Genomic DNA, 27772 nt, shown 5'->3' on the forward strand with positions numbered 1-27772 from the left:
ATGCGTGCGGTGACGTCACGCGGCCGCGCACTCCCTCGGGAGCACAACAAGAGTCATGCTCGCGGCCGCCGGGGTGAGGGGCGGGGCCTGGCGGCTCCCGCCAATCAGCGGCCGCTCCGCGCGGCGGCCCCGCCCCCGGGTGCGTCGCGCGGCCCCGCGCGGCCCGTCCCCGCTCGCGCGGCCCGTCGCGGTCCGAGGATGCGGGAGGCGCCCGCGCTGCCCCGCGGCCCCGCCGCCCCCGCCGCGCCCGCCCCCGCCGGGCCCGTGCCCGTGCCCGGCTTCCTCGCCAAGCTCTGGGCCTTGCTGGAGGATCCGGACAGCGACGACGTCATCTGCTGGAGCAGGGTGAGGTGGCCGCTGGGGCCCGGCCCGGGGAGGCCCGCGCGAAGGACTCGAGGGTGGTGGGGACGCCGGGCCGGGGTGCGGAGCCCCCGGCTGCCCGGGGCGAGCCGAGCCCGCTTCCCCGCGCCGCTCGCGGTGCTGCTGGGGCCCGGCGCCACCGGGGCCGTGCCCGCGGCCTCCGCCGGTGCCCGGGCCCCTCCCGCGGGAGCGGCGGGACATCCCCCGGGGACAGCCCCGAATTCTCGGTCAGCAGCCCCGGGTGGTGAAAGGACGCTGTCAGGAGCCATTAGCTGCCCATTTTCCTTCCGGAGCGGAGACAGATGTGCCCCGCGGGCTGAGGGCACGGACACGCCGGCCGGACAGCCCAGACACGCACTGTGTTTATTTTTGTTCTCTGCCATTTTTAAATCCGTAGGATTTTTCTTCATTTTTTTTTCCCCCCAGCCTTTTGCCCTTTACAAAGACAAAGATGAAAAGAAACGCAGTATTTTTGTTCTTTTCATTAACAATATAAAAGTGATGCCAAACGCTCTTCCTGTTTCCAGGAAGTTTGATCTTGAGCATATAATGAATCTGGCACTGCTGGTGTCACGCTTACCCCTGGTCACCACTGGGTTGTGTTGTCTGAACTTTCGGTAACTCAGCAACGTTCCGTGGTTATTTTTAGTGATGACATAGCACCTACAATGGAAGAATCTTGTCAGGAGCTGGGCAGTCTGATGAAGGGAGATGAAATCTCTTTGGTAGCATGAATTCCATCGGGCTTGTGCAATGTTTATGTTTCCTCGGGACAAAGGGAGCAGGTTTTTAGAATGGTTTTGCTTTGGATTAAGATCAGTATGGTAGGGATTTTAAGAAATATTCCTTTTTCAATAGAACTGCTCCATGTAGTTGTGTCTTTGAATTCAAACTTTTTAATCCAGTCCCCAGTACTCAGAAGTGTTCCCACAGACAGTTCTCTAGGTGAAGTCTTTTGCCCTTCTCTGCTGTCAGAACTGTCTCAGCTGATTTATGATCTTCATTCAAGAGCAACACCTTAGAAAAGCTGTGCTTATTCACTAACTGTTACTTCTGCTTATTTCCTAGAATGGCGAGAATTTCTGCATTCTGGATGAGCAGAGGTTTGCCAAGGAGCTGCTGCCCAAATACTTCAAACACAACAATATCTCCAGCTTCATACGGCAGCTCAACATGTGTAAGCATCAGTGGTTCCTACACTCTGCCAAGTTCACAGCTACTTGGTTTGGATTTCTTTAAACAAGCTAATGGACTTGGCAAGTCTTCCATCCCTAAAAAGCCTGATAAAAAGCTTCTCTCTGAGCCCTGGCCTTAAGTTTGCTTCCCAAAAGAAAAGACTGATGATAGAGCTTGGTTTAGTGTTTGGTTTTTGTGTTTTAGCTCCAAGCTCTTTTGAGTAACAGCTGTAAGAATATATGCTAAAGGCAAGATCCAGTATTGCTCTTGCAGCAAACATGTACCCAGGGAAGGAGAGGCTGAGTGTTCACCCATACACCTAGAATGTAAAAAATAATTGCCTGGATTTTGGGGCTACCACTGCTCTTGCCTGCTTTGCTGTGTTGGAACCAGATCAATCCTGCTGATGGGCCAAGCTGGACTACATTTCTCATTATGTTTGCTCAACTTGTGAACATCATGTGGCAGCATTTCATAGCACATGCACAGCATGGCCAGGCAGAGGGGTGCAGTGAGGGTGGCTCAGGGGCACAGTGCAGCATGCAAGGCTGCAGGAACCAACAGGAATAACTGCAGGAGCTTATGGGATTAGTGGAGAGACAACAAACATAGGAGGTGCTGCCTTAGAATTTCAGACTGACAGGGAGGAGCTCTCTGTCCTTGCCAGTAGGTTTGCCTGATCTCTCTAGCTGATACCTGTATAGGTTTTGTAACCTATAGCACAGATAGCACATCTGTTTAGTCTCTGGGCAGAGGCTAGATGCTTGTTTGTGTTGTGTGCTTGTGTTTGTAAGATCCACTTGAGTGACAGAGGATAGTCCAAAGAAACAATTGTCTCTTCCCTTGTAGCCGGGGAAATGAAAAAAAAACAAATACTCCTATGTAGATACACAGTGTAGTGGCAGCCTCCTTTTCCTGCTGGATCTATCCTGGATTTCTAAAATTAGTTGGAGTGCTTTAATTGTATTAAAACCTTGACTGAGAAGAGACATGGATTGGCCTGTCAGCTGAATCGTGCATCTACCCTGTGATGTTTGAGCAGTGATTGAAATAGAACTGGTAATATCTTACTTTGCACAGACAGTCTGATATGAAGAAGGTGCTCTGCTGCAGGTTTTTGTATAGACAGGCAAGGAACTAACTTCTCTGCTCTGCTTTATTCTGTAGACCATGGTGGTACATGACAGCATTTGTTCTGATAGTAGTTGTCAGGGATAAAAGGGAAAGTGTACCATTCCTCTGCATCCACTGGGACATGATTCTATTCAAGATGTCATAATAAATCTCATTTCTGACTAACTGTTGTGAAGTTTTGTACGTGGCTGATGGTTTGGCCATGGCTGTCTTTCCTACAGACACACACTGTGCAGCTGCCTGTGCAGCCTGCCAAGGAGAGGCAGTGGTACTGTGGATATACTATCTAGATGTGAAGATCAGAGCAATGAAATCATTGAGCACCAAAAAAAGCTACCTTGGCTGTTTTTCATAATTTTTGCTCCCAGTAACTGTAGTGCAATGGGTGTTTTGGTAGCACTAGACTTTCCTTAAGCTGAATCTATTCCAAGTCATTTTCCAAGTGGAAGAAATGCCTTTGTTGATTTCCTCTCCACAGATGGTTTCAGGAAGGTGATTGCTCTGGAGAATGGTATCATTACAGCAGAGAAAAGCTCAGTCATTGAGTTCCAGCACCCTTTCTTCAAGCAAGGGAAGGCACATTTACTGGAGAACATCAAGCGCAAGGTACAGTCACAGCACATATTTATTTCACCTAGTTACAGAAAGTGGCTTATCAGGAGCACGTATGGGAGATCCAAACACAGCCAGCAAATACCATGGGAGCCAAGGTAACTCCCTCACAGTGCCAGGCCAGTGCTTGCTGGGCCTCCTTGTGCCAGTGCTCAGGCAAAACCTGCTCTGCTCTTGGTCGTGAATTGGGGTATGACCATGTTCTGCATCATCATCAAACCACAGAGTTCATATTCCTGATTTCATCTTAGCATGGTCTGCAGTTCTGTCAGCATCTCCAGCCTGAGAAAGGCACAAAGTGAAAGAAGCAGAAAAAAATACTTTCCCATTTGGCACTCATTAAAAAATAGCAAGCTCATTTGGATGAGTTTGTGTAAATTATATTGCTCCTCCAAAACTGTGCTGCCACTAAGCTACATCCTTATGAGCACTTTCTGCTTTTCTTTTGTACGTTCAGGCCTTGTCTGACCTGTTTCTGCACAGATATTTATCCTCTATTGGCACATTACAGCCCATAACATCCTGAGGAAGAGAGTATCACGATACATCACGTTGACATTTGAACAGCAGAATCTTTTCTTCAGGCTGTTGTCAGGTGTGGCTGCATTGCCCAGGGTAATAAAAGCCCGGGGTAGGCTGGAGAGGCAGAATTGTGTTAGGATTGATTGCTGGCTAAGCTGCCCCTGTTGGAGGCAGGGTCGATGGAGTGCTGCTGCTGGGGCTGTGTCCCCCCCCTGCTGTCACCGTGTGTCCCAGCCCGCGCCGCTGCGCCCTGACGTCAGCTCTGGCACCATGTGCCCCAGGGGTGCTGCACTGGCTGGAGTGTTCTAGATGGAAAGACAAGAGCTCTGCTCAGTGCCAAGTGTTGAATAGGTTGGTGAAAGATACTCTTTGTTGCACAGGAAATGTTAGTGATTTTTTGCAAAACAGTCATTCATTTTCTTGCTGTTTTACTGCCTGGAATGGGGCCATATTCCAGTATTGGCTGTAAACTGTGTTTCAAGCCTCTGTCAGGGCTTGCTTTACTTTTGGCTCTGCTGGTGTGCAGATAGCTTGTGTGTCTTCACAGAATACCAGCATGGTTTGAATTGGAAGGCACTTCAGAGCTCATCTCATTCTACCCAGTGCCATGGACAGGGACACCTCCCACTAGACCAGGTTGCTCCAAGCCCCATCCAGCCAGGGATGGGACAGCCAAGTTTCCCTGGGCAGCCTGTGCCAGTGCCTCAGCACCCAAGGACTGGACACCCTGACTAGACAGTTGAGGACTCTGAAGAGCAATTCCTTGGGCAGAATTTTTATTGGCCCTTGTTTTTTTGGAGGCTAGCTAGCTGCATTTGGAATTTCCACCCATTCCCTGCAATTTTTGGTTGTCTTCCCACAAAGAGGGTGTGAAGAGAAATCAGGGAGCCTTGAATTCCATTTGTGATGCATCCTGTGTGCATTTGCCTAAGTTATTAACTGCAGCAAACAGCAAAGTATCTAGACTGCAGACAGGGAGGAGAACTGTCAGGCCCTTCAGTTCATCCTTTGCACCATTGGATTGTGGCAAGAAAGTAGTTAGTCATGTCTGAGAAGTGATTGCACAACAGCTGTGTTCTGTTCCAGCACAGGAGGATGGGGTGTTGGTTTGTAACACCATCAGTTCTTTCTGACCATCCACTCCTCTTTGGCAGACAAGATGTGTGAGCCAACCTGCACAGAAATTATCTCACACCTCAGCAGGCCAATACCACATTGGTACTTTCACCTCTCCCTTGGAATTCAGCAGAGTAACAAGAAAACTCCCAGCAGGCTGTAGTCTGGGAGGGACACCTGGTACAACTCCATGTGGCTCAGTTATAGTCAGTATTTGGCAAAATGATGTTTGAAATTATGCCCACAAAACCTGGATGTGTCATTCAGACATATGCAAGTGATGCACTATAGACCTTTCTTTTTCAAAATCCTGAGTTGTGCTGCAGCCACAATGCTTCTGCTGCAGAGAGTTGCTGAAGGAACTGGAAAATGTTTATTACAGAAGTGCAGGAAGGAGATGGTGAACTTCTTGCTCTCTGATGGCTTTTCCACCATCTTTTGAAGCAGCAGCATTCCTGGATTGTGCTGAGAGCAGAAGAGCAGTTTGGACTCTTCTGCAGACAAGTCTCCATAACTTTGGAATGTCACTGGGCAGAGAGGTAGTAGAGGAAACACCAATAAGGGAATCTCCAATTCAGCTGATGTGGGATAAATTTTCTGATTGAGTAGGATGCATCTAACTATACACCTTCATCTCCCAGTGACTCAGTGGAAATTTGTTACTCCTTTGCTGGCAGATTTACCCACACCTAGAAGGAATGTGATCATCATGTTCTTCCACTATCACCTGTGGGGTTTTTTTGGCTGGTGTTTGCTGTGTGACACTAGAGGGCAAACTGTCACCAGGCCTGCCAGAGAACCCCCTTTGCAGTCAGTGGTTTTTATTGTGAAGTTCAGTCATTAATCTACTGTCTCTAGGTACAAAGTGCTAATCTCATTGGCATCTTGTGTTTTTTCATGTCCTAAGGATTGTCATCTGTAGCAGTTGTGGTGTTTTGTGCCATGTAAGAATTGCAGTCTTACCTGGTCTTTCAGTGGGGCTTGGTCCTGCCCTGCAGGCTGACTGCACTCTCCCTGCAGCAAGGAGCATGCACTGTTTGTAGTAAAGCATGTGTACCTATTCTAGGTGTCTGCAGTGAGAACTGAGGATCTCAAGGTCTGCACAGAGGATTTGCACAAAGTCCTGTCTGAGGTGCAGGAGATGAGAGAGCAGCAGAACAACATGGATGTCAGGCTGGCTAACATGAAGAGGTAGACTCGGCTGTTTCGGGGCGCTTACGCTTTGGATGTTGCTTGTATCTGATGGAGACTGGCTAAATATGGGTTTCATTTGAACTGGAAACAGGTGAAGCTGTATTTTTTCCTAAGAATGCCCATTCCACCCCACAACATTCTGAATCTTGTTTGGTTTTGTAATTCAGTTACAGACTGGAGATTTAGACTGGGAGCTTGTTTGAGATTTCACTCTGGTTGGCAGCACCTGTAGTAGTTTCTCAGCTCAATAAAAGCATTTAATTTTTTAAATACAAACAGGGTTAGATGCAGTGAGGGACAATTGGTGTTTTGTTTTCTTTCTAACTGGAAGTGGACTTTGCACATCCTCATCTCTGTTCTCTCAGATCCCCTTCCTATAGGCACTGGTAATTCATTCAGGTCATTGGTATGCCAGCAGATATCAACCAGACTTCAGGAGATACCTTTCTCTCTCTGTTCCTTAAAAAAAAAACAAACCACCAAGCCTCTTGAACACCACCTTTAGATCTGTCCCAAGGCTGTCAGTGTTTGTAAACAGGCTGAGTGTAACACAAAGTCCTTATTCAACAGCTTTGAGGCTTTGAAGGAATACTCAGATCAAGGTTATTGGTGGAGCAGCAGAGGATGAGGGTGTCCTTATTAAGTGAGTGATGCTGCTGATGGAAAATGGAGTCAAGTTTATACTAGTGGATTGAATTAACTGAAGGTTAGTTATCCACAGAGGGAATGTTGCCATTGGTTCTGCAAGGTACTCTGAAAGTTTAAAAGCTGTGAAACTAGAGCATATAAAGTAAACTCTGTTCATCCTCTGTCTTCTGATTTATTCTGCATTGCAGAGAAAATAAGGCCCTGTGGAAAGAAGTGGCAGTTCTAAGGCAGAAGCACAGTCAACAACAGAAGCTGCTGTCTAAGGTACCATTGCAGCATCTTCAGTGCTACCATCCTTATTCCTGCCTCTGTGATACTTCATGGCATTCTTTGCTTATGTAGAATGACAAATGACACAGAGCTGAACAGGCTGTATTAATACAGCATAAAGAAAACATTCACAGTTCCTGAGTGTCCCAGAAGTAGCACAGTAAAGAACCACGAGCAAAGCACTAAGGAAAAGTCATAGTAGGATATCAGTGTGTGGAGACAGTGCATGGTAACAGGAGCCCAGAACTTGAGAGATTGCAGGCACATGGAATGGAGTCTGTGACAGATCTTGGACCAGGATACACTTAGACCACTTGAGAAGTGAATTTGGAACGCAGAAACTGTAGGAGCTTGCACGCTGGAAAAAAATTTCTCTGGTTTATTCCTCAGCTGTTTCTGGTCTGGAATCCTCTAGTGACTTGTGCTGTTACATTGCATTTACAAAAAAAAAGCCAACTGTGCAAGTGGGCTATGCAGTTTTTAACTCTTGCTTTGTTCTTTAAGATACAATTGCAAATGGAATTTAAAAATACCTGTTAATTTCTGTCATGTAACTATATTATTTTATAGTAGAATCAGAATTAATAATTTAATGTTAGGATTGCTATGCTGACCACCGTTTTGGTTTTCTTTTGTTTTTCCTTTTTAGATTCTTCAATTTATACTAAGTTTGATGCGAGGAAATTATATTGTTGGGGTCAAAAGAAAAAGGTAATTACTTGATAGGTCCCAGATCAGTGTCAGATGTGAATTGTATGGATGAATCAGTTTCTATTGTGTGACAGGTATTTTTATCACACTTGAGAAAGCCGATGGAAGTTCAGTCAAGCACAAAATAAATATTTCCTCCTTATCACTTAAACAGGTGGGAAGACAATATTCTACACATTTTCAATTCCAAAGGGCACAGTTATCAGAAGTGGTAAATCTCAAAACGTGCACTTGTGACTGACTTCTTCCAAACCACAGTGTGTGTGTACTACAGGCTGCCTTCCTGACACACATTCCCAAAAGCCAGGCTTCTGGGAGGGCAGGAATGCTCAGTATTAGTGCCTGTCTTTGGCAGTGTGCAGCTCTTGCCCCTGGCAGTCAGGATGTACTGAAGCTGTGCTTTGTCTCAGGTCTCTCACGGATGCTGCGGGTGCTTCACCCTCCAAGTACAGTCGGCAGTATGTCCGCATCCCTGTGGAGAGTGGCCAAGCTGTAAGTCTCCCCAGGGACAGGCAGTGGGTTGGACAGGGGATACACCATGATGTCAGTCTTCCTCATAGCTGCAGATCCCCAAACCTTGCAGTTCAATGCTCTCCATTTTGTAATGAGCAGCTTTAGAACAACACTGTGGTTGTAAAATCGTGCAAATCGGTGCAATTGGTCACAGATGAAATGTGAACAGCAAAGAGAAGCTGCAAGGAGAATGGGGCTTCAGTATGAAAAAAGAAAAGGTCAGAGCCTGTGGTTTACTCATTCTGTGCTGTATCTGCAGATGGCTTTTTCTGAACATAGTGCACATGAAGAGGATGGAAATGGTACAGGTCTGATAATCCGAGATGTCACTGACACCCTGGAAAATGCCACCAATGGCCTCCTTGCTGTGGCACACACAAGTGGCAGAGCCAGGTATGTCCAAAGTATATGAAGTATTTATGCCTGGATTGTTTAACAGGTAATAGTTATGTTAATGTTGGTGATCCATCTGGATTCTGGAAACAGACTGTCTGAATGTCAATTTCTGCATGACAGGCCTTTTGTAGATTCTCCTACAGCATGTAGCATTGGTCATTGTCAGAGCTCATGTCTCTTCAGGAGTCCCTGGAGGCCTCTCAGGCTCATGAGCATTGCAGGTTTAATTTGCTGAGGCTTTTCTGTCTGTTCAACAAATGAACACATACTTGCCTTTTCAACAGAGCAGAGACCTGAAGGCATATATAAGCTTCTAATAATCCAAAAATATATAGGTTGCTAACAAATCAAGATGTATAGTTTTATCTCCAGTTTCAATACTGTTCTCACTAAGCATATCCTAGGGAAGGTATTCTCTGTGTGGCAACAGTTTTTACTGAAAGCCATTTAGTTACTAATATCCAGAGTGAAATATGGACTGATTTGGAATCTTTTCTTTCCAGAGTGTCTGTTAGGAGTTTCCCTCCTGCCCAATTCCTATGTACTGTGTTGCTGCTTTTTGCCTGGGAAAAAGTGGTGCTTTGCTCTGATACATGGTCTCTGTATAAGCTGTAGTAAAATTCTTCATCTGCCACTTTGCTGCCTTTTCTAAAGACCAGTTTGTTACTTGAATCCTTTACTGGCCTAATCTTACTAAGAATTGGGACACTAAACCTGAAATGAATAGTAATGCAGTTGATAAATTCTCTTGTGTGTTGTTTCTGTTTGGGTCACATTTTAGAGAGCCACAGGCAGCTCTGGATCCTGGCTTACCTCTTTGTCAAGTATCACAGCCAAGTGAGTTAAATTGTGCAGAGCCTGTGCCATCAGTTCCTGTAAACGATGTCAGCAAATCCAGTGAAATAGGCACAGCTGCTGTGGAGCTGCACACTGCACAGCCAAATGCTCCAGAGGACCCTGTGTCAGTAATTGACTCCATCTTGAATGAGAACAACTCTGGAAACCAAAGTGATCCCTTGCTGGACAGGTATTCACTTGTTTCTGAAGAGAGTTATGCTATTGTCACCTCGTGGGATCCTGTCAGAGCTTTGGAGGGTGTGTTGGTTAGACAGAACATAGGGGATTAGCTTTTGAATTGTCATTGACAAAATGAATTCTTTTCAGCTTTGTTACTAGGGATTGAAAATGCCAAATGTTGGCATCACACTTTGAAAAAGGTTGTGTCCCTGTCACCTTTATGGTAACATATGTGCCTGACTGCTGGTGCATCCACCAGTGTGTCCCATCACTGCCAGGGGCTGCCAAGCAGCAGGTGCAGGGCACTGAGCTCAGGCTGGCATTGTGGGCAGTTTGTCCCTGGGACCTGCATGTGGCTTGTCCTGGTGGTCATCTCACTGTTCCTTTCCCTCTCTGCCCCTCATTTGTACAGAGCTGTTTCCTGTGTGTCCTGTCAGATCACACAGCCCACAGTGGCTGCAGGAGAGCTGCATGAGGACAGAGCTTTAACTCTTGCTCCTACAGCTCTTCTGCTGTGGTCAGCAGCAGGTGGGAGGGTCTGGGCTGGTGTCCCAGCACCCATGCAGTCTGAAGGCCCTGCTGTATCTTCCCTCCTGAACACTGAAGGATGTGGGCAGTGCCTTGGAGCTGCCTGTTCCTCAGTGCTGGGAATTCAGTGCAGGAGCTTCTCATGGCATAGCAAGACATGCAGTGTGGGCATTGTGCCTGCAGCTGCCTTCTCTGGTTCTTCACTGTCCCTCATGCCCTGCCCACTGTCCTTGGTAACATGTCCAGTTTGGCAACAAGCTGGTGTTTCAAAGTAGGAAGAGTTCTTCAGGCCCAGGTTATTTCCAGCCCTTTGCTTATCATTTATTGTCCAAAGGCAAAGTCATTGGACCTTTATTTAAGCAGATATTGGTGTACAGGATCTGAGAACATTCACCAGATACATTCACCAGGTGAGGGAGGAAGTAGGTATGGAAGGAGGAACTGCTTTTTGACCTGATAGCTGTAGTTATGTTCAGGTAGTCTTCCTTGTACCTCAAAGAGCTGGAGTGAAAGGTGGTACAGGAATGTGCTTTCATCCATTTGGCTGTTCTGGATTGTAAGCAACCTGCCCTGTGGGGCAAGAGAAGGGCCTGCCTGCCACCCATGCCTTAGAGTGCTATGTAATTTTGTCTTTTCAGAGAGGAAATTCAGGACTTTCTGAACTGCATTGATGCCAGCCTTGAGGAGCTGCAGGCAATGCTCTCAGGGAAGCAGTACAACTTTGGCGCCGACGCCTTCAGCGACGTGAGTGTCCTCTCACTGTTTCACATTTGAGAAACACTGCTCAGGTTGTGTCATGGAATGCTGCTGGTTTATCCCATGTTGTAATGGGGAAGATTTGGGAGCATCTTGAAAAGCAAATAGTTGCAAACAGAATGATTTGGAGGTATTGGCAGTGTGCAAGATAATACTGGGAGCCTTTCCCAGGTCATACAGGATTCCTGTTCTGCAGAGCTGAAGGAGGGAAAAAAAGAGAAAATTTGCTTCACTTCTCCTTCTCAAGCCTAATCACAAACCATCACATCCTGACTGTGTATTTGATTCAACTGGATGATATAGATGATATGGAGTGAAACTTGGCTGTGTTCCTGGAGTCACTGGGAAACAGGGTAACCTTTTCTCCTCCTGTGACCTCAGTTCAGTGCCACAGCTTGAAGCTGCCTGCTGAAGGCCCATGGAGGTGCCACTGTCCCCATGCTTCAGTGGAAGGAGCAGCACACTGGGTCCTGCAGTCCTTTCAGGAGCTCTCTGCAGTTTTATTTCAATAACTTTATCAGTTGACATATGGTGTGGTTTTATTTTCAGACATTTAATCCCGAGCTGCCAGCCCTGGATATGAGCTTGATGGAAACTCCCTCTGGTATTGAAAATGTAAGAGTAAGATTTATTTCTGTGGTGGAGAGGATGAATGTGATGCTGGGAGTTGGGTCCTGCTTGATGCACCTCAAGGGTGGGAATGGGGTTGATGGCACAGGATGGCACTACTGGTTCATCTCATCCAGCTGATTCCTGGGTTTCAATTGTCAGTGTTGGCATGTAAGAATTTAAGAGGGATCTCAAGATAATTTCCAGTCCTACATTCCTAGTACAGTCATATACTTGGAATGCCTGTCTGAAGACTGAAGGAAAAGTACTAAATGAAAACTGTAATACAATACACTGTAGTTGTTCTGAACATGGCTCTGTGGGATTTCCTGAGAAGATACACAGAAGTTCAGCCTGAACGTAATTCTCTTGGTCCAGTTCCTAAAACTGATTCATATAATTAAAAAAAAAAACCCTTGCAAATGTTATTTTTGTTGTAGTCCTGAAATAATATTTAAATTAGGATTTCCCAGTAAGAAGAGCTTTGACAACAACTGATGTAAAATGCAGCTGTATTTAAGCAGTGCTTGCAAAATTCAATTACATGATGAAATAATGTTTAACTGTTACCCTAACAAGACTGATTATAATAAAGCTTCTGGTTTGGAAGGTAAAACAAATATTTGCTAGTCAGAAGCTGTTTTTTTTAGTAAGTTAAGTTTGTCTATATTTCATTGTGCCTCCTGAGAACCCCTGTGTGCAGGCCTTTGTGTGCAACAACAGGCCCATTGCTCAGTCTCTTCCCTCCTCCTTGCACATCTAATTCTGCTAACCAGTCAGTAAGGACTTCCATTTTGTTGTTGTTAAACTTTCTGTCTTAACTCTCTGTCTGCTTTGTTTCAGATGGCAAACTTGGCAGAAAGCACTGAAGGTCTGGGAGCAAGTGAGAGGGAAACAGCAGGAAGCAAAGGTGGGCAGGCAGAAACACTGAGTGCTGTGGCAGCTCCACACTCTTTGAAAATTGTATTTTGAAATGGAATTGTTGTAGCCTATAATATCTCATTGTTTGGTCTGGGCTTAAGCTTTTTGTAAAGACTGTGATGTTTCACTGGTCTTGAAGCTGTGCCTCAGTCTTAAAAGGCTCATCCTGTGCCCTGTGGTTTTTCACTTGGAAAACCTGAGTCCCATCCTGTGTCCCTTTTCACACAGGAACATGACACGAGTGCCACAGTGGGGAGCAGAGCTGCACATGCCCTTTGTGGCAGTGTCTGCTCCACAGGCTGTGATCCCCAAAGGCAGAGCTGCTCAGGTTACCCCTGCAGTGCTGCCCTTGCCTGCTGGGAGGGACAGGGGCTTGGAGAGGCTGCAGGCATTGATGTTTCCAGGCACAGGGGCATTGGCTTCACTCTGACAGCCATGGGTGTAGGGTTTGTCCCAGCCCAGCTGGGGCTTTCCTGTAGTGCACCAAGTTTGAAGGAACCTCTCCAGTTTTCCTTGCCTTGAATAAGAGCCTTCAGTTGGTGAAACAGTTTGAACTGTTTGTTTTTCCCTCAGATATGCAGCTGATCCAGTACAGGGCCAACCCTCTGCTTTCCTTATTTGAAGAGCTGCCTTCAGGTGAAGCTGCTGGGAAGGTGGATGATCCAAAAGACTTTCTGCTGCCTCCCCTGGAGGAGAAACCTGCTCTCCAGCCTCCATCAGCCAGTGGAACCGTTGTGCCACTTGCAGCTCCAGCAAGCCAGGCTGAGCCTCTGGACACTCTGGGCATGGGTGATCCTCCTCTCCTCCCAGAAGATGGGAATGGAGAGTATAAACTGTTTCCACTCCTGCTTCTCAGTCCTGTTGCTAACTTCATAGATGAGGCTTCTGAGATAGAAATTTCTTGAACTCATAGAACATCTGTAACCAGCTTAGTGCTATGGAATAACCACCAAAGGAGTGGAGCAGCAAAAAGTGTGAGCTTGGTCCTCACCTGCTTCCTGGGGACCCTGCTGTGTGCAGACAAGTGGAAGTGCTCTTGCTGCAAGCAGGGAGCACATCTGGGAGAACTGAACACGAGCTCAGCAACAACAAGAGCTGGTGGAGTGAAGGCACCAGACAGAGGGGAAGAACAACAGCCCTGTAAACATACCACAGTGTATTCCATAACTTTTTATCCAATATTCTTATTGCAAGAGGAAATATGTTTGTATCCTGTTTGTAAAGTTTGGCTGGGTTTTTTTGTTGGGGGGTGGTGTTTGTTTTTATTAGCTGGATAGTAATGTGGTGTGTAATACTTTAAACCTGGGTTTTACTCTTTGGAGAGCCTGCTTCAATAGGTGGCTTGCCTACTGTTTGGAATTAAGTTGGTTTTAAATTTTGTTTTTAATTTGAGATTTCTTTTTTATAGTTACCAGCTACAATTGTTTGCATCTGCTTAGATTACTTTCATACTCCTAGATTTGCTCCTAGGTATAGGGAACATTTTTCCTATGGAAAATGACATTTAACTGTGGAGTATTATTTTTTACCATGCTAGCACACATCCATTGCCCTGGATTGTAGAGTTGTGGTAGGAAGTGCTTGCCCCCTGTGTAGTGCTGATTTCTCATGCACATTGCATGGCAGTGGGGGGTAACCTGCCCCCAGGTCACAGGCCTGTGTCCTTGGAGATGGTCACTAGGACTGATTTGTGTTTAGCCAAGGCCAGCAGCTGTCCCTGAAGTGAGGAGGGGACCCTGGGGTGCCTTGCACTGGCACAGGGTGTCACATTCAGGTTTCTCTGTGCTGGTGGCAGCTCTTGTTCCCTGCCCCTGTGTGCACACCTGGTTTCACGCTGCAATTTCTGCCTGTGCAACCTTAAAGCCAAATTAACTAGATGCATCTGAGCTTTTTTGACAATAAATTACATAAACTAGTGTCCACTTCACCAAAAAGTCATTCCCCAAAGTTTCTTTTTTGCACTGTTTCCCACCTTCTTTTGGCACTGTTTCCCAAGTTCTTTTTGCACTGTTTCCCAAGTTCTCTGAGCAGCTGCACTGTGGAGCCCAGCCCTGGTGTCAGCAGCAAGTTGTGTGCTGGTAGCAAGCATTTCACAGCTTCACCAGCCCACACAAGCCTGCAATGTGCTGAAATGGCAGCAAGCTGCTGGGGCTGCAAGAGGCCTGGATGCAGGTAGAAACCCCCTTGGATAATATCACCTGATATTTCCTACCAGCACACTTGAAATTTTTTCAAGTTTTAGGAGTTCAGGCTACCTGCAGGCTTTGTTCTCTCTAATGTTCCTGAACTAATAAGTGCTGAGCTTTTTATGTTCAAGAATCCAAGGTAGATATTCTGAAGCCTCCTTGATAATGCATGTTACCTGTGGTGGCCCAACTTAGCTGGATTTGTGCTTCACTGTCAAATCTCTGAGTTGCAGAGGAAGGTCCTGCTCCTGAGTGTGTAACACCTTCAGTGTCATTTTATTTCTGTGCTTCTGTATCTGTTCTTACCTTGTGGCCCTTCTTGTTTCCTCCTTTTGAATTGCCTTTTGTCAAGTTTGCCTCATTCAAGCCTTCACAGTCTTTCTTTCTCTGACTTGTTGAGGCCAAGGGCTGAATAGTCTCAAGTTTTTGTGAGCTGAAGGGGCAGGGAGGGGTGAGCATGTTGCATCTGGCCCAGGCCAGGTTTGGTTTGTTAATTCCTTCCCAAAGGCCACAGTTTTACCAAGAGTGAATCAGTGAAAACCAGGCTTTTCTGGTGTGCTGTTTGACAGCACCATGCAGAGAACACAGTTCTTTGGGAGGTTGATCTGCACCTCTGGCTCCCTGCACTGCTTGGACTGTAATTTCTGTCATGGATTAGTGTCATGTTCCTCTGTCTGGGAGTCCTCTCCCCTCAGCACAGCTCACTGTCAGATATTGGGTCTGAGTGCATCATGGGTTTTTAATATACTTTCTCTCTTAAGAAGTTAAGAAACCAAGGCTTAAGAAAATTGCAAAAAAAAAAAAAAAAAAAAAAAGTTTGTGCATCTGTGTATCTGGTTTATGTACAGGTTCAGGAAAAGTATTTGTGCAACTTTCTTAAGAAAGATTGCAATGGAAAGGGGAAGACTGAATAACAGAAAAACCCACATGCTGAAGTAATTAAACTCAAGAATTGCAAAAAGATTACTGTGTTTCTTGTACATTCTTTGTCTGTGCCAATGTTTCCCAAACCTTTTTACTGATGTTTCCAGAATTAAAGAGCTTTCATGCTCCTGGGGCGTGGTCTCATGGTGCAGGTTCAGGTTATTGCTGGTTCAGGAATAACTAGGGTGATGAGGAGAGCCTTGTGTCTGATTCTAGAGCACCTGGGGCTGGTTCTTCAAAAGGGTTGATATGAAAGCTCAAAATACTATGTGTGCTGAAAAATACACCAGATGTAGTGCACATGTGCACATGTTCTCCATAGACTCCAGTAGGAAAGGTCCTCAGCTCCATTAGGTATGGATTAAAATATTCACTGGAGATAATAGAAGGAAATAGAACAGCCCTGATATCTGCAGCAGCAGGCAGACCCCAGATCTGGCATATCTGTGCAGACTCTGCCCAGGGTAACTGGCACCATGGGTATTACAGTTTCTGTGGGATTTTCCTTGAAGTAAGGAACTGTTAGTCATTTCCACTGCCAAGACAAAGGCTCTTTATACAGAACACACTGCTCTTCAGGGTAAGGACAAGGACACAGCATGTGGAGCTATGGACAGACTCCTCTGCTGTCACAATCTGGCTGAACCTGCTGCCAGCCTGTGCCCGAGGGTGGCCAAGCAGTGGGTGCCATGTGCCAGCCTGGGTGTGGGCACTGCCCCACTGCAGCCTGCTGTGGCACCAGTTTGTGACCCGTGACCACAGGGGCCTCTGCAGCAGCAGCTTCCTTCCTTCTGCAGCATCAGAGCACGTGGCTGCTGCCTGGCTCCTTGGCTTTATCACCGTGTCTGGGGAGGAAAGATTGCTCTCCCTTATCGTTCATGTGCTGGGAATCCACACTCCCAGGCGTGGTGAGAGCAGCCTCAGGAGGTGCCAAGTGCCCCTGGCACGCTGCTCTCAGATCTTCTCCTGCACTGTTTGACCCAGCCCTCCCCACACCCACCGTGGGAGCCTTGCCATCAGTTCACCTCCTGGGCTGGCCAACAGAGCTTTGCAGAATGCAAGAAAAACTAATTTTGCTCTGTCTCTCCTGGGCTGTGTGGTGCCACCTCATCCATCCAGCTCAGAATGTTTTGCTGCCTTCTAAAACAGGACTCTTGTTTTGAAAAGCAGCCTCGTGCTATCACAGATGCCCCAAGCAGAAACAAGGGGTTGCTGCCACAGTCACCTGAGGTACAGGTGCTGCACTGTATAAAGGACAAGATTCTTCCTGCCACTGTTCCCCCAACCAACAGGGTAAATGTAAATACATAAATAAATACCTACACATGTTTTTTAGTCACACAGTCTGAGTTTCAGCTTCCTGGTTGGTCCAGATCCCACTAGTGATACATTCCTGTTGTGTTTTCAGCTCAGCCAGCAATCAAGCCCCACACAGCCACTTGCTCACTCTCCCACCAGTGGGATTGGTGGAGAGAATTGGAAAGGTAAAAGCTGGGAAACTCTTGGGTTGAGATAAAGACAGATTAATAGTGAAAGCAAAAGCTGGCACACAAGCAAGAAAAAACAAAAGATTAATTCACTGCTTGCCAGGGGCAGGCAGGTGTTCAGTGTTCAGCCACCTCAGGAGAGCAGAGCCCCTGTCACCTGTAATGGTGACTTGGGAAGACAAACCCATCACTCCATATGTCCCCCCTCCTTCTTCCCCCCAGCTTTCAACACTGAGTGTGATGTCATGTGGTGTGGTCAGTTGGGGTCCCCTGTCCTGGCTGTGTCCCCTCCCCACCTCCCAGGCACCCCCAGCCCCCTCACCAGCGTGGCTGTACAAAAGCAGAAAAGGCCTTGGCTCTGTGTAAACACTGATCAGCAATAGCAAAAACATCTCTATATTGTCAACCTTGTGTTCAGCAGAAATGCCAAACATAACCCCTTATCAGCCACTGTGGAGACAAATCTACCCCAGCCAATCCATTGTTTTTTAATTCAAGGCAGTATAGGCTTCTACCCTCCTCCAGCAAGCTCTGCTCCCTGCAAAGGAGTTCCAATGATTTGACCTTAACAGGGTCTTTCCTTCCTTGAACCAAGAAGTACCTGAACACTGCAGCCCACAGCAGCTTTTTCTGCTTCTCCATATCCCAGTGGCTGCAGGCTGGAATGGCATCCCAAGGGAAATTTCTGATGGAGGAATGCAGGGCCACAAGGGAGGATCCCACTGTGCCACTGCAGACCCAAACCATGTGTCACTGTCACTGCAGGAGGGCTGTGTCCAGACCAGGGACTGGGATTTGTTTGGCTGCCCTGAATTAGTCTGATTACTTGTATTTGGGGATGGGATGTTGAATTTGGATGCAACAACAGAAAAGGCTCATTTCAGTTCAGCTGAATGCAATGAAGAAGAAGAGATTGTTTTACTGGAGCAGAAGAAAATTTGAGAGCTGTAGAAAGCAGCAAAAGGCAGTAAAATCCCTTGAAAGAGATATTTCAGTAGAAAAGAGACTTCTCTTAGTAGTGGTCAATTACTGCATTATAGAGATTATCTATAGCATTTAATGAATAGTAATATATCATTACAGATAAGATACCATGATTTCTTGGTGTAAAAGATTTTCTACTTTGACAAGTTCCTGTTTTTCTTTTTGGGCATCTCCATGTTCACCTGTTTCCCAAGTAGTCTGAAGGCACTGGAGAGATGAATGGTCCCAATTAGGGCTTGTAATTGAAAACAATTAATCAATTAAACCAAGCAGCTAAATTGCTGTGTGAGAAGGGAGGATCCACCTGTGAGATTCAGTTGGATTTGTAGCCCAGGTATTTGCAGCTCTTGGGAAATTCTTGACTTTAGATTTGTATATCTGAATTTTTCTTCTCTTAAATGTGGTAGAGTGATACTGAATATTTCAGTGGGAAGAGGCCTGCAAGAATTGTCTGTCTTGCACTGATAATGTAAAGATTTAAGGGGTTTCAGGAACCTTAACTTAAAGCATAGTGGTGGGTGTCTCAGGAGCTGGTGAGAAAGTGAATTGTGAGGACCTAAATGGTTCAGCTTTTTATGACTTCTGTCTCAGACCTGTGTGTGTAAATATGTGTTAAAGCTTATTTGTCAGCAAGCAACACAAAGAGGAAAAGAGGAAGAAAAGGCTGCCTAGAATCAAAAGAAATAAAGGAAAAAATTTAAAACACAGAAGGGGGAAAAACATACTCAGCAGGAAATACGAAATAACGTAGAAGTAATTTTTAAACTTTCCTCTTTGCACCCTCCTTTAGGGTTTCCGTTCTGCCCACGCCTCTGCCAGCGGTCACTGAGACACTTCTTTTCTGATAAAGAGGAAGGAAAAACCACCAGCTGTTGTCCTGGACACTCAGTGCCAGGGTGAGCCCAGGCAGGGAAGTGCTCCTGATTTACCACAGCGTGGGGAAAGAGGCTCAGCCCGGCTGGAGAGGCGGCAGGGAAGGAAGGGAAGGATGCTGCGAGCAGCCCTGCTCCTGAGCTCCCTTCTCCACTGCAGCGGTGAGTCTGGGCAGGCACAGCCCTGCCCCGAGGGGATTCCTGTGCTTGGCAGGCTCTGAGCTTAGAGCCACTCCTCTGAGAGAGAGAGAAGAGTTCTGGGATGAGGGAATGAAGGACTTATGGACAAATCAATGTGGTTATATAGAAACCAATTTATTGTTTACTTTTAACACTACTTATACATTTTTAAACTACTGTTCATGCAATTATGCATTTTTTTGATTCATGTCTTTTTGTCCATGAGCCTTGCAGGTAAAATGTTTGGTTATAGTCCAGAACATCACTTCCCACCTTTATCTTGGGTCTTCTAATTTTGGTGTTCTGTTTTTCAGCTTCTTATCTTCCAATTTAGCACAATTTATGTTTTAGTAGCTTTGAAGAGTTCTAGAAAGTTTGATAGACCTCAGAAAAACACTTAAAAATGGCTCATCTAGTGCACTTGCTATAAACAATGGTCTAAACTAAAAAACATGGAGAAACAACTAAATATGTAGAAAAACATCTAAATGTAGTTTGGCTGGTGCACTTGATACAGATTGTGGCCTGGACTCTTCAGATAAATTGCTGCACTGGGACAAAGGCAGCAATTCTCATTTTTACAGGAAAAGGAGTTTTAGGTTTCTTTACACAGTGGTTCAAGTTTCTCGTATTTGTTTAGGCTGTGCTGTTTCAGAAAAGCAAATGGACAGTGCAGCAGGGAAGTCTTTGCTGCACTTCAGAAGCCCCAAGGGTGATGTCTGGAGCAGACACTGGCTGAGACCAGGGAGCTGCAACTTGGACTTTAAACCAACTCCTTCCCTCAGGCCTGAGCTACCCAAAAACTCTGCCCCTGTGCTCTGCTCAGTGCTGGTACTGGCAGGAGAGCCAGGCTGCACACATGGCAGGAGTCCTCATCCATCTGCCTCATGCCACATTGATTTTTGGTTAACCCACCCGAGCAGCCCAACCCTCACACTCCCACTGACTGTTTGTGTTCCTCACCTGGTGTGTTCCCTTTGCCAATGCCCTTGCCATGGCTTCACCACCTGGCAGCTGCCTTCACCCTGGCTGCTCTGTGGCTGAATTTCCACCCTCTTCTCTTCCTGCAGCTTTTCTGGAACTGAGTGGCCCCAGTGAGATCAAAGGTGTCTGGAAGGAGTCTGTCACTCTGCCTTGTGCCTATGTGCCTGTGGAGGACCTCATGCAGCAAACCATCACCTGGACTGTGGTACATGACACGGGTTCAGGCACCATCTTTCGGAGGGATAGCTCTGGGGACCACATCTTCCTGTCTGAGTACAGGAACAGAGTCAGCATCCCAAAGGGTGTCCCAGGAAATGTGTCTCTCCTCATCCTGAGCCTGGAGATCTCTGACAGAGGAACCTACACTTGCCACGTCACCTGGAGAGACAACAACAACAGCCTGATAGCAAAGGAGATCACCACCAGTCTGCAGGTCGTTAAAGGTAAATCCAAGAAGGAGGGAAAGGCTTGGACCAGGAAGGCTTTTGGGAATTAGACAGAGCAGGTAGGCAGTGACTGCATGTTTCCACACAGAAGCATTTTCCTGATCAGTGTCAGTTTCTAGCCAGAAGCAGCAAATAGATCAGAGAGAAATTCTGTCCAGGACGCAGCACCCTGCAGCTGGGGAGAACCTTAAGTACAGTTCATCTGTGGCTGTGTCTGTAGCCACGGCTCGGTGTTTGCCAGGGGCATGCAGCTGTGGGGAAGTCCCAGGGATGTGGCATGGCTGTGCTTTGACTAATTTTCACCAGGGTGTGCTTGCCCTCCCTGTGCTCAGTGCGGGGGCTCATAGAGGCGCAGAGACCGCGGGGCTGTGCGGGGAGGCGAGCTGGGAGCTGAGCTGCTTCCTATGGCAAGGCAAACAGCAAAAGCGAGAGCTGCTGCGGCAGGAGAGCCATGCCCAGCACAGGCAGGGCTCGGTGACCCTTCCCCCGTGCTCTGTGTTGCAGTGGCAGCCACCAAGCCCATCATCAGAGGCGCGGAGCCGGGGCTGGCGCTGCCGGCCGGAGCCAGCGCCAGCCTGAGCTGCGAGGCCAGCGGCTCCCCTCCCATCAGCTACCGCTGGTTCCGCAGCGGCCCGGCGGGCACGGCCGAGCTCCTGAGCAGCGGGGCTCAGCTGGCCTGGCCCAGCCTGCGGCCCTCGGACAGCGGCACGTACTTCTGCGAGGCGGAGAACAGGGCTGGGGCCGGCGCCGCGCAGCGCAGCGATGCCGTGCAGCTGACGGTCACAGGTGAGCGCCGCCGGCAGCCGCGGGCGCGGAGCAGCATCCCCTGCCCTGCCCGCACAGAAGGAAACGCCGAAGCCTCCGGCACCCTGACACACCCTCCCGCTGCCTCCGCTCCGGGTCCTTCTGGACTGACGCTATTCGCTTTCCTCTTCTTTGGGGAACTGCTCTTTTCTGGTGCGAAGTGGGTTTCTACTTCCAGCACTTCTTTATTCCTCTGTGGGTTTTTTGAAGTTCTCCCTGCTTCTCTAATGCTGCCCACTGCAGTTCAGCTGGTTTAGACAAAGAGTCATGGCTTTATTTTGAGAACCAGGAACAAATGGTAATTCAGTGGCAGAACAAACCAAACTGACCTTTGCTCCCCACCACCAGCTCTGTGTCTCAGGGACACTCTCACTGCACTTCACACACGCCAGGCTCTGACACCTCCAGGCTCTGCAGGACAGTGTGTGACACGCTGGACCCAAGGGCCTCAGAGGCCTTTTTCAATCTAAACCATTCTGTCATGGGTGCCTGGTGGAAAACTTGCAGCTCTCCTTGGCTGTCACTCCATCAGCAGAGCTGAGGAGCCCCTGATGGCAGAGCCAAGCACAGGCACCTCCCAGTGGCCTGGGAAAGAGGCAGAGCCTGCTCAGCTCCCAGGGCCCCAAGCTCTGGCTGGAGCTGCTTTTCCCAGCAGTCACCCTCTGCAGGGAACAGGAACAGGGCTCAGTGCTGCAGGTGTAACGCTGCTGGCACAGCATCCCCTCCTGTCAGCTGCCAGGGGGCTGCTTCCTCCTGCTCCCATCCCACCTGGGGGGATTCTGTGGCACAGCAGCATCAGCAACATGCAAAAACCCCTGTGTAAGCCTCTCCCTCCTTCTCACCTTGCAGATGTGCCCACAACAACAGCGACCTTGCAGAGGAATGTGGGAACCACAGGGGGACACCACTCAACCACAGGTCGGGAAGAGAGCAGTGACATGGAACACACAGTGACAGGTGAGTGCCCAGGCCAGGGTTATTAATCTCTGTGGCAGAAGACTAAGGCAGAGAGTTTGCTCTTCCACAGCCAGATCAGATGCTGAGTATTAATTGTGTCTTGATTGTTACCCAGAGGAATGTGGGAACCACTGGGGGTCAGTGAGAGCTGATTGCAAGGAATGGGTGTTGGGACAGTGTGACACCAGTGCTTGGCTGTGACTTTATTGCTGGGTATGAATCTGGACAGCACTGAACTTCAGTCCACGTGCCTCAGTTTTTAACTCGGATGTCTTGGAACGTGGATCTTCCTTCCCTCTGCTTCCAATCTACAGAGGGCTAGTAGGTTGTCTTGGTAGAAGAGGCTGTACATCTCTTAGGACTGCTGAAAATGCCATTTAATATGTTGCAGTGCATATGGGATGGGATATTCTGGGTCTGGCTCTTTTCTAAAGGATTTTTTTTTGCTTGCTATCTGATCCTTAAAGTAAGCTGCTGAGGGAAGGCAAATCTGGTGTCTCCACTGGCAGACACAAGGGATGCAAATATTTCCTCAGACTTGACTGAAAACATGTTCTTGATCAGGGACAGCAGTTTTGAGTGAGGGCTTGTGATTTCCCATTTGTTTTTGTGGGATGTGGGAATTTAGGCCTGGACTACATCAGGTCTGCTTGTAGGAACTTTCTATGTTTGGATTATGTTTTATTAGGATATGTATTATATATAGTATCCACCCGGTGACTATATGGCACTACATGTACTCTCTATGTTATAGTGCAGACCTAGTGCTTATTTCTGCAGTTTGCCTATTTTCTCTGCCTTGCCAAGGGGATGGAGGCATTCTCTTCTGCTCCTACAGCTCTAACCCAGATCTGGTGTTAAAATGAGGGTTGGAAATGCACTGTCTGACTTCAACTCATGCTCATTTTGCAGATCTGCCCATAACAGCAACGACTTCTGAGAGTGATGTGGGATATCCAGGGAACAATGAAACAATTCATGGTAAGTAAGAGCAAAACCAAGCTGAGAAGAAGATTAAGGACCCAAGCCAGATGCTCTGTAGTCAGGAACTTCAGTCTCAAAATTAGTGTTCTTCCTTTTTAGCTGCAAATTGCACTAACAGCTGTTGTCAAAGGACCCAGATAATTCATGGTGACTCTTTAAAATGGTAGGGATGTTTCTATGGAAGAATGGGGGAAAAAAATGATATATGGGGCACAGAATTGCTGTGTTCCTGAGCAGTTGGTCCATTTTTATCTTGGACTGTCAAAGCTGAAACAGCAAAAAAGCCTCAAGGTGTGCCTCGAGCAGATCTACCCATCCTCCGGCTGTGCAAACAGAACTGAGCAGCACCCTTGAATGGAAAGCTTTATTTCATGATGTGCAATTATCCTGCCCAGCTCACATCCCTGGTCACCTCAGCATGAGATGGACCCTGTCTGTACAGCTGGGTGAGGTGTGCACGGTGCTGGGTCACACACACCCTCTCAGCCACGGGACCAAGGGTCTGGGGGGACACAGCCCTGTGTGCCCAGGCAGGGCTGGCTGTTGCTGTCCCTGGGGACATGGTAAATGCCCTGTAACTGCTGCTGCTGCCACCCAGAAGAGCTGCCCTGTCTGAAAATCCTCTGTTGTATTGCTTTAGACGTCCAGAGGACTGGCTTGTCCCTGCAGCTGGTCATCCTGATTGCTGTGGTGTGTGGGGCTGTGGTTTTCCTTGTCATCTCTCTCATCCTTTGTATTAGGAAGCCCAAGGATGGTGAGTAGAATGTTCTGGAACACCTGAATGTGTGACATGTGCCCAGCATGGTTTTACCCTCGATGGGTTTTGGGGCTTGGGCAGTGCCTGCAGCCACCAGCTGCAGCTGTGGCACCGTGCAGGGAGGTGACCTGTGGAGTGACAGGGATGGTGGGACATCCACAGAGCCTTGGATGGTTGGTTCTCACTGCTCCTCACAGACATCCCAGGGCTCAGGTTGCCTCCTTGGCCAGGCTCATCTTCCAAATCTCTGGAGTCTCTGGCAGAGAGTTCCTCCTGTCCTGCTCCTGGGAAGTGTCTTTGGCACCAGCTGCTGCTCAGTAGCTCCTGTAGTTGGCACCCACAGGGAAGAGGTCATTGTCAATTCTCTCCATTCCATATGAATTTGTTTCCTCTCTGTTCTTCAGTCACAGCATCCATTCACTGTGTGCCTCTGTCTCTCCTGCACTGCCACCAGAATTCCCCTTTGCCAAATGTTCCTTGGAGCTGTGCAGAGAGCACACAGGTGTGCTTTGGGGTTTGAGATCCCACAGACTTCATTTTCTCCTTCCTTTCTCTAATGATCTTCCTATGCTTCCATGCTACCAATTTATAATAAAATTGTCAGATATTTCTTTTACCATTTTTTTTTTTTTTTTTTTTTTTTTTTTTTTTTTTTTTTTTTTTTTAAGGAATCCAGAATGACCACTTTCAAAACTGTTCCTTATTGAACTTTTAATGAATGGGGAAACTGTGGACTTCTGGTTTCTAACCTCAACTTTATCTTTGGCATTGGGCTGGTTATTTTGACCCAGTTGTGTGATAGCTGGATTGTTTTTGTTTTCTTGGAATGAACCCTGGGAAACTGAGTCCTCACCCATCTGACATGATATCCAAAGCTGTTATTTTGGCTCTGTCTTTAGAGGTCATTTTCTTAAACCAAGAAGGTAAAGAAATTATACTTTAAGAATGCAAATGCAAATTATTGACACAAATTCTGATTTTTCTTTTCCAGCTCAAGTCTATGATGTAAAATTGTGAGTATAACCCTTTATCTGGCACATTGATGAGTCCTGGGGTGGTATATCCGAGCAGAAATAAAAAGCACTGCTATAGCTGTCATAATGAAAACCCCTTTAAGCAGTCTGGGTGAAGAGGTTCACAGTTACCTCCACATCACATTGTAGGATGGCTTGTGGGCTTTTCACAGCAACATAGAGGAAGGATCTTTTTCAAGAAAATATCAGAATTGTAGGAGTGAGCATGAGCTCACTTTTTGACTCCCTAAGCCCAGAGAAGATGATTGCCAGGGCTAGATTCCCAGTGTTTTTTTTCAAATGCAAAGGCAAGGAGCTCCCCTTCTAGAGACCACTGGTTATGCTCTGATTTATCCTCAAAACATCCCTGGCTGAACCTGCTTCTTCTAACCATAGCTGTGGCAGGAAGTTATAGCTGTTTCTAAAGTCAGGTTTCACATCCTGATCTACCTGTGCCCTGTGGAAGTTTACTGGAAAGCCTGATAATCTGGTCAAAGCATACAAGGAGAATCACTTCTCTAGGTATAAAGTGCTGCTGACTTGAGTATTACAGTGGGATGTGCCAGCATCCCAGTGTTTCCCCATCAGTGTTTAAGGCATAAATTTAAGTAACAGTTGACCCCTGAGCAATGGACAAAATGCTGTGATTGCATTTCTACTTAGAGGATCTCTCTTCCTTTAAAAAATATTAAATACCGTAAGCCAGACACTGGATGTGGGCAGCTTTCAGTTCTCAATTTACCCTTCCTCCAATATTTTTATAAATATTTACTTCTCTTCAGCAACTATCTGATTGTGCCAGTACAAGAAATGATGGTAATCCTTTAATTGCCTGCACACCCTCTGCTGCCTCTCCCTGGAAACTTTCTCAGGGTTGGAAGTGTTGCTGCTACAATGACCAAGTTTTTCTGTCACCAAAAAACAAAGAACAAAAATCTCTCCTTCAGAATATTGCTGTAGTCCAGTGGCCCAGGTTAACTTGGGTTTGAGTCAGACACAATACTGATAAAAATGCTGCTGGCTGGGAGATGCTTTGTTTACTTTGGTTGCTATTCTTCTTGCTTTTTAATTTCAGCCATAACTCAAGAGCAGCAGCTTCTTCAAGCACAGGTCACTATGAGGAACCCATCTCTTCCACTGAAAACAACTATGTGATGGAGCTTGGGGAAAGCAAAACCTCTGAAGAAGTAAATAAGAATGTGTCTGACTGTGTTGTAAACCCCCAGGAATCTGAGTATGAAGTAGGGGACAATTCCTGAGAACCAGCAATGCTCTGCAGATAACTGTCCAGAGGAGCACCTTCACCCAGATAAAATACATATTGCTTTTCACTTTTGCCCCTGACAAGTAGGTTGGACAAGCAGTGGTTGCTCTCCCTGCACCATCCCTGGAGGGAAAATGCATTATCTTTTCAGGAACTTCAGTTACAGACTGCTGATTAGAACTTCTGATTCTGTTTTCCTTGATTCCCTCTCACTTCATCTATCCAAGAAAACCCTTTGGAAGCTGCAGCATGCAGGTTCCAGGCTAGGAGCACTGAACTGAACTTATTGCTTTATCTGGCCAAAAGGACCAGTGTTCCCAGCCTTTGTATGGTGCAAGGAGAGGCAGCACTGAGGGCAGCTCAGCATCCCCATCCCTGGGGATGAGCAGGGCAGGATGTGGCTGCCTTGGGAATTGATGGTTCTTCTCCTGCCCACCTGCTGCTGCACAGATTTAACAAGAGAGACCTTCTAGAAACACTGAAAGGCAGATTAAAGCCAAGGGGAACTCAGGGACCTGCCACACTGGGAGAAGCAGTGCAGGGAGCAGGAATGTCCTGTGCAGACTTTGTTCCCCTCCACAGAACTGCAGAGAGGTCTGGACACACTGACCACAGCTCTGGGTGCTTCTGATACTGCAGCCAGGCACTTTCTCTCTGCTATCTCTTTAAATGTAAAATGTGTATTTGAAAGAAGTTGGATACTTTTCCATAAGTTTGGGGTAGGATTGCTTACACATATTTTGCTGTGTGCATTTCTGCACAACTGCCTTATTTTGCCATTCACAGCCCCTCACTAGACACTCAAGAAGTACTTTCCTCCCAGCTTAAAAGGCCTGAAGGGTAAGTTATTCAGGGCAGTAGAAATTATTCATAAATCTATCATGCAGAGTTATGGAAGAACCTTTTTATAACAAACAGGGCAATCTTGTGTCCCATTAAAAGCCATGCAAATGTGTAAAACTGAGGGATGAGTGAGACATTGGTAACATAGGCACAGGATTAATGGGCCCTAGCTGTGCTGCTCTCACTCAGGTCAGCTCTGCATCTGCAGGTCTCTGAGCACCAGCTCAAAACTCACCAGAAATCAAAGGGAGTGTGAGGTGCTAATGAAAAGGTATTTCAGTCAAAAAACAGGTTTTGATACTGCAAAGCCCATGGAATGTCACTGCCTTATGCATGTTGGCCTCATCTCAGGTTTAGCAGAGCAAGAGAAGTTACTGAGAAAGATTGTAAAGAATAATTATTGGTACAAAACCACATCTGTGCAAACAGTCTCTTGGAAAAAAAAGAGAAGAAGAAAATGAGCAAAGTGTTCCCATGGGGGTCAGGGCTGAGAAGGTGAAGGGGCTATTTGTTTTCAGCTTTACTGAAAAGGATGCAGAAATCAGTGATAATTGTCTGGTAGCACTTTCAAAGGGAAAGGAAGAGTAATTCTTTGTGTGGAACA

The 27772-nt window shown here is 46.9% G+C and overlaps 2 protein-coding genes across 8 annotated transcripts; both read left to right on the forward strand.

The window, feature by feature from the left end:
• Nucleotides 1-49: 49 nt before the first annotated feature.
• LOC306808521 (heat shock factor protein 3-like) lies at nt 50-15632 on the forward strand. The gene is made up of 13 exons (XM_079319172.1): nt 50-345; nt 1429-1537; nt 3149-3276; nt 5987-6111; nt 6951-7026; nt 7682-7743; nt 8154-8235; nt 8516-8649; nt 9434-9679; nt 10836-10941; nt 11503-11568; nt 12406-12472; nt 13057-15632. The coding sequence occupies exons 1-13, from the start codon at nt 199-201 to the stop codon at nt 13386-13388; spliced, it is 1680 nt and encodes a 559-aa protein (XP_079175298.1). The 5' UTR covers nt 50-198; the 3' UTR covers nt 13389-15632.
• On the forward strand, nt 3923-27772 carry LOC306808522 (V-set and immunoglobulin domain-containing protein 4-like). 7 transcript variants are annotated; one of them, XR_013776054.1, is made up of 10 exons: nt 18372-18533; nt 18855-19098; nt 20187-20543; nt 21051-21332; nt 22200-22283; nt 23220-23288; nt 23932-24045; nt 25040-25061; nt 26137-27554; nt 27615-27772. XR_013776054.1 is itself a non-coding variant. In XM_079319176.1 (9 exons), the coding sequence occupies exons 2-9, from the start codon at nt 19053-19055 to the stop codon at nt 26318-26320; spliced, it is 1143 nt and encodes a 380-aa protein (XP_079175302.1). In that variant the 5' UTR covers nt 3923-3936; nt 19031-19052; the 3' UTR covers nt 26321-26408. The 7 variants fall into 7 exon arrangements, 5 of the variants coding, with proteins under 5 accessions (XP_079175302.1, XP_079175299.1, XP_079175303.1 ...); XM_079319176.1 differs by lacking the exons at nt 18372-18533; nt 27615-27772 and adding an exon at nt 3923-3936 and having other exon boundaries at nt 19031-19098; nt 22200-22268; nt 26137-26408; XR_013776055.1 differs by lacking the exon at nt 22200-22283.

This window comes from Erithacus rubecula (genome assembly GCF_903797595.1).
Source record: "Erithacus rubecula genome assembly, chromosome: 15".
Taxonomy (NCBI): Eukaryota; Metazoa; Chordata; class Aves; order Passeriformes; family Muscicapidae; genus Erithacus; species Erithacus rubecula.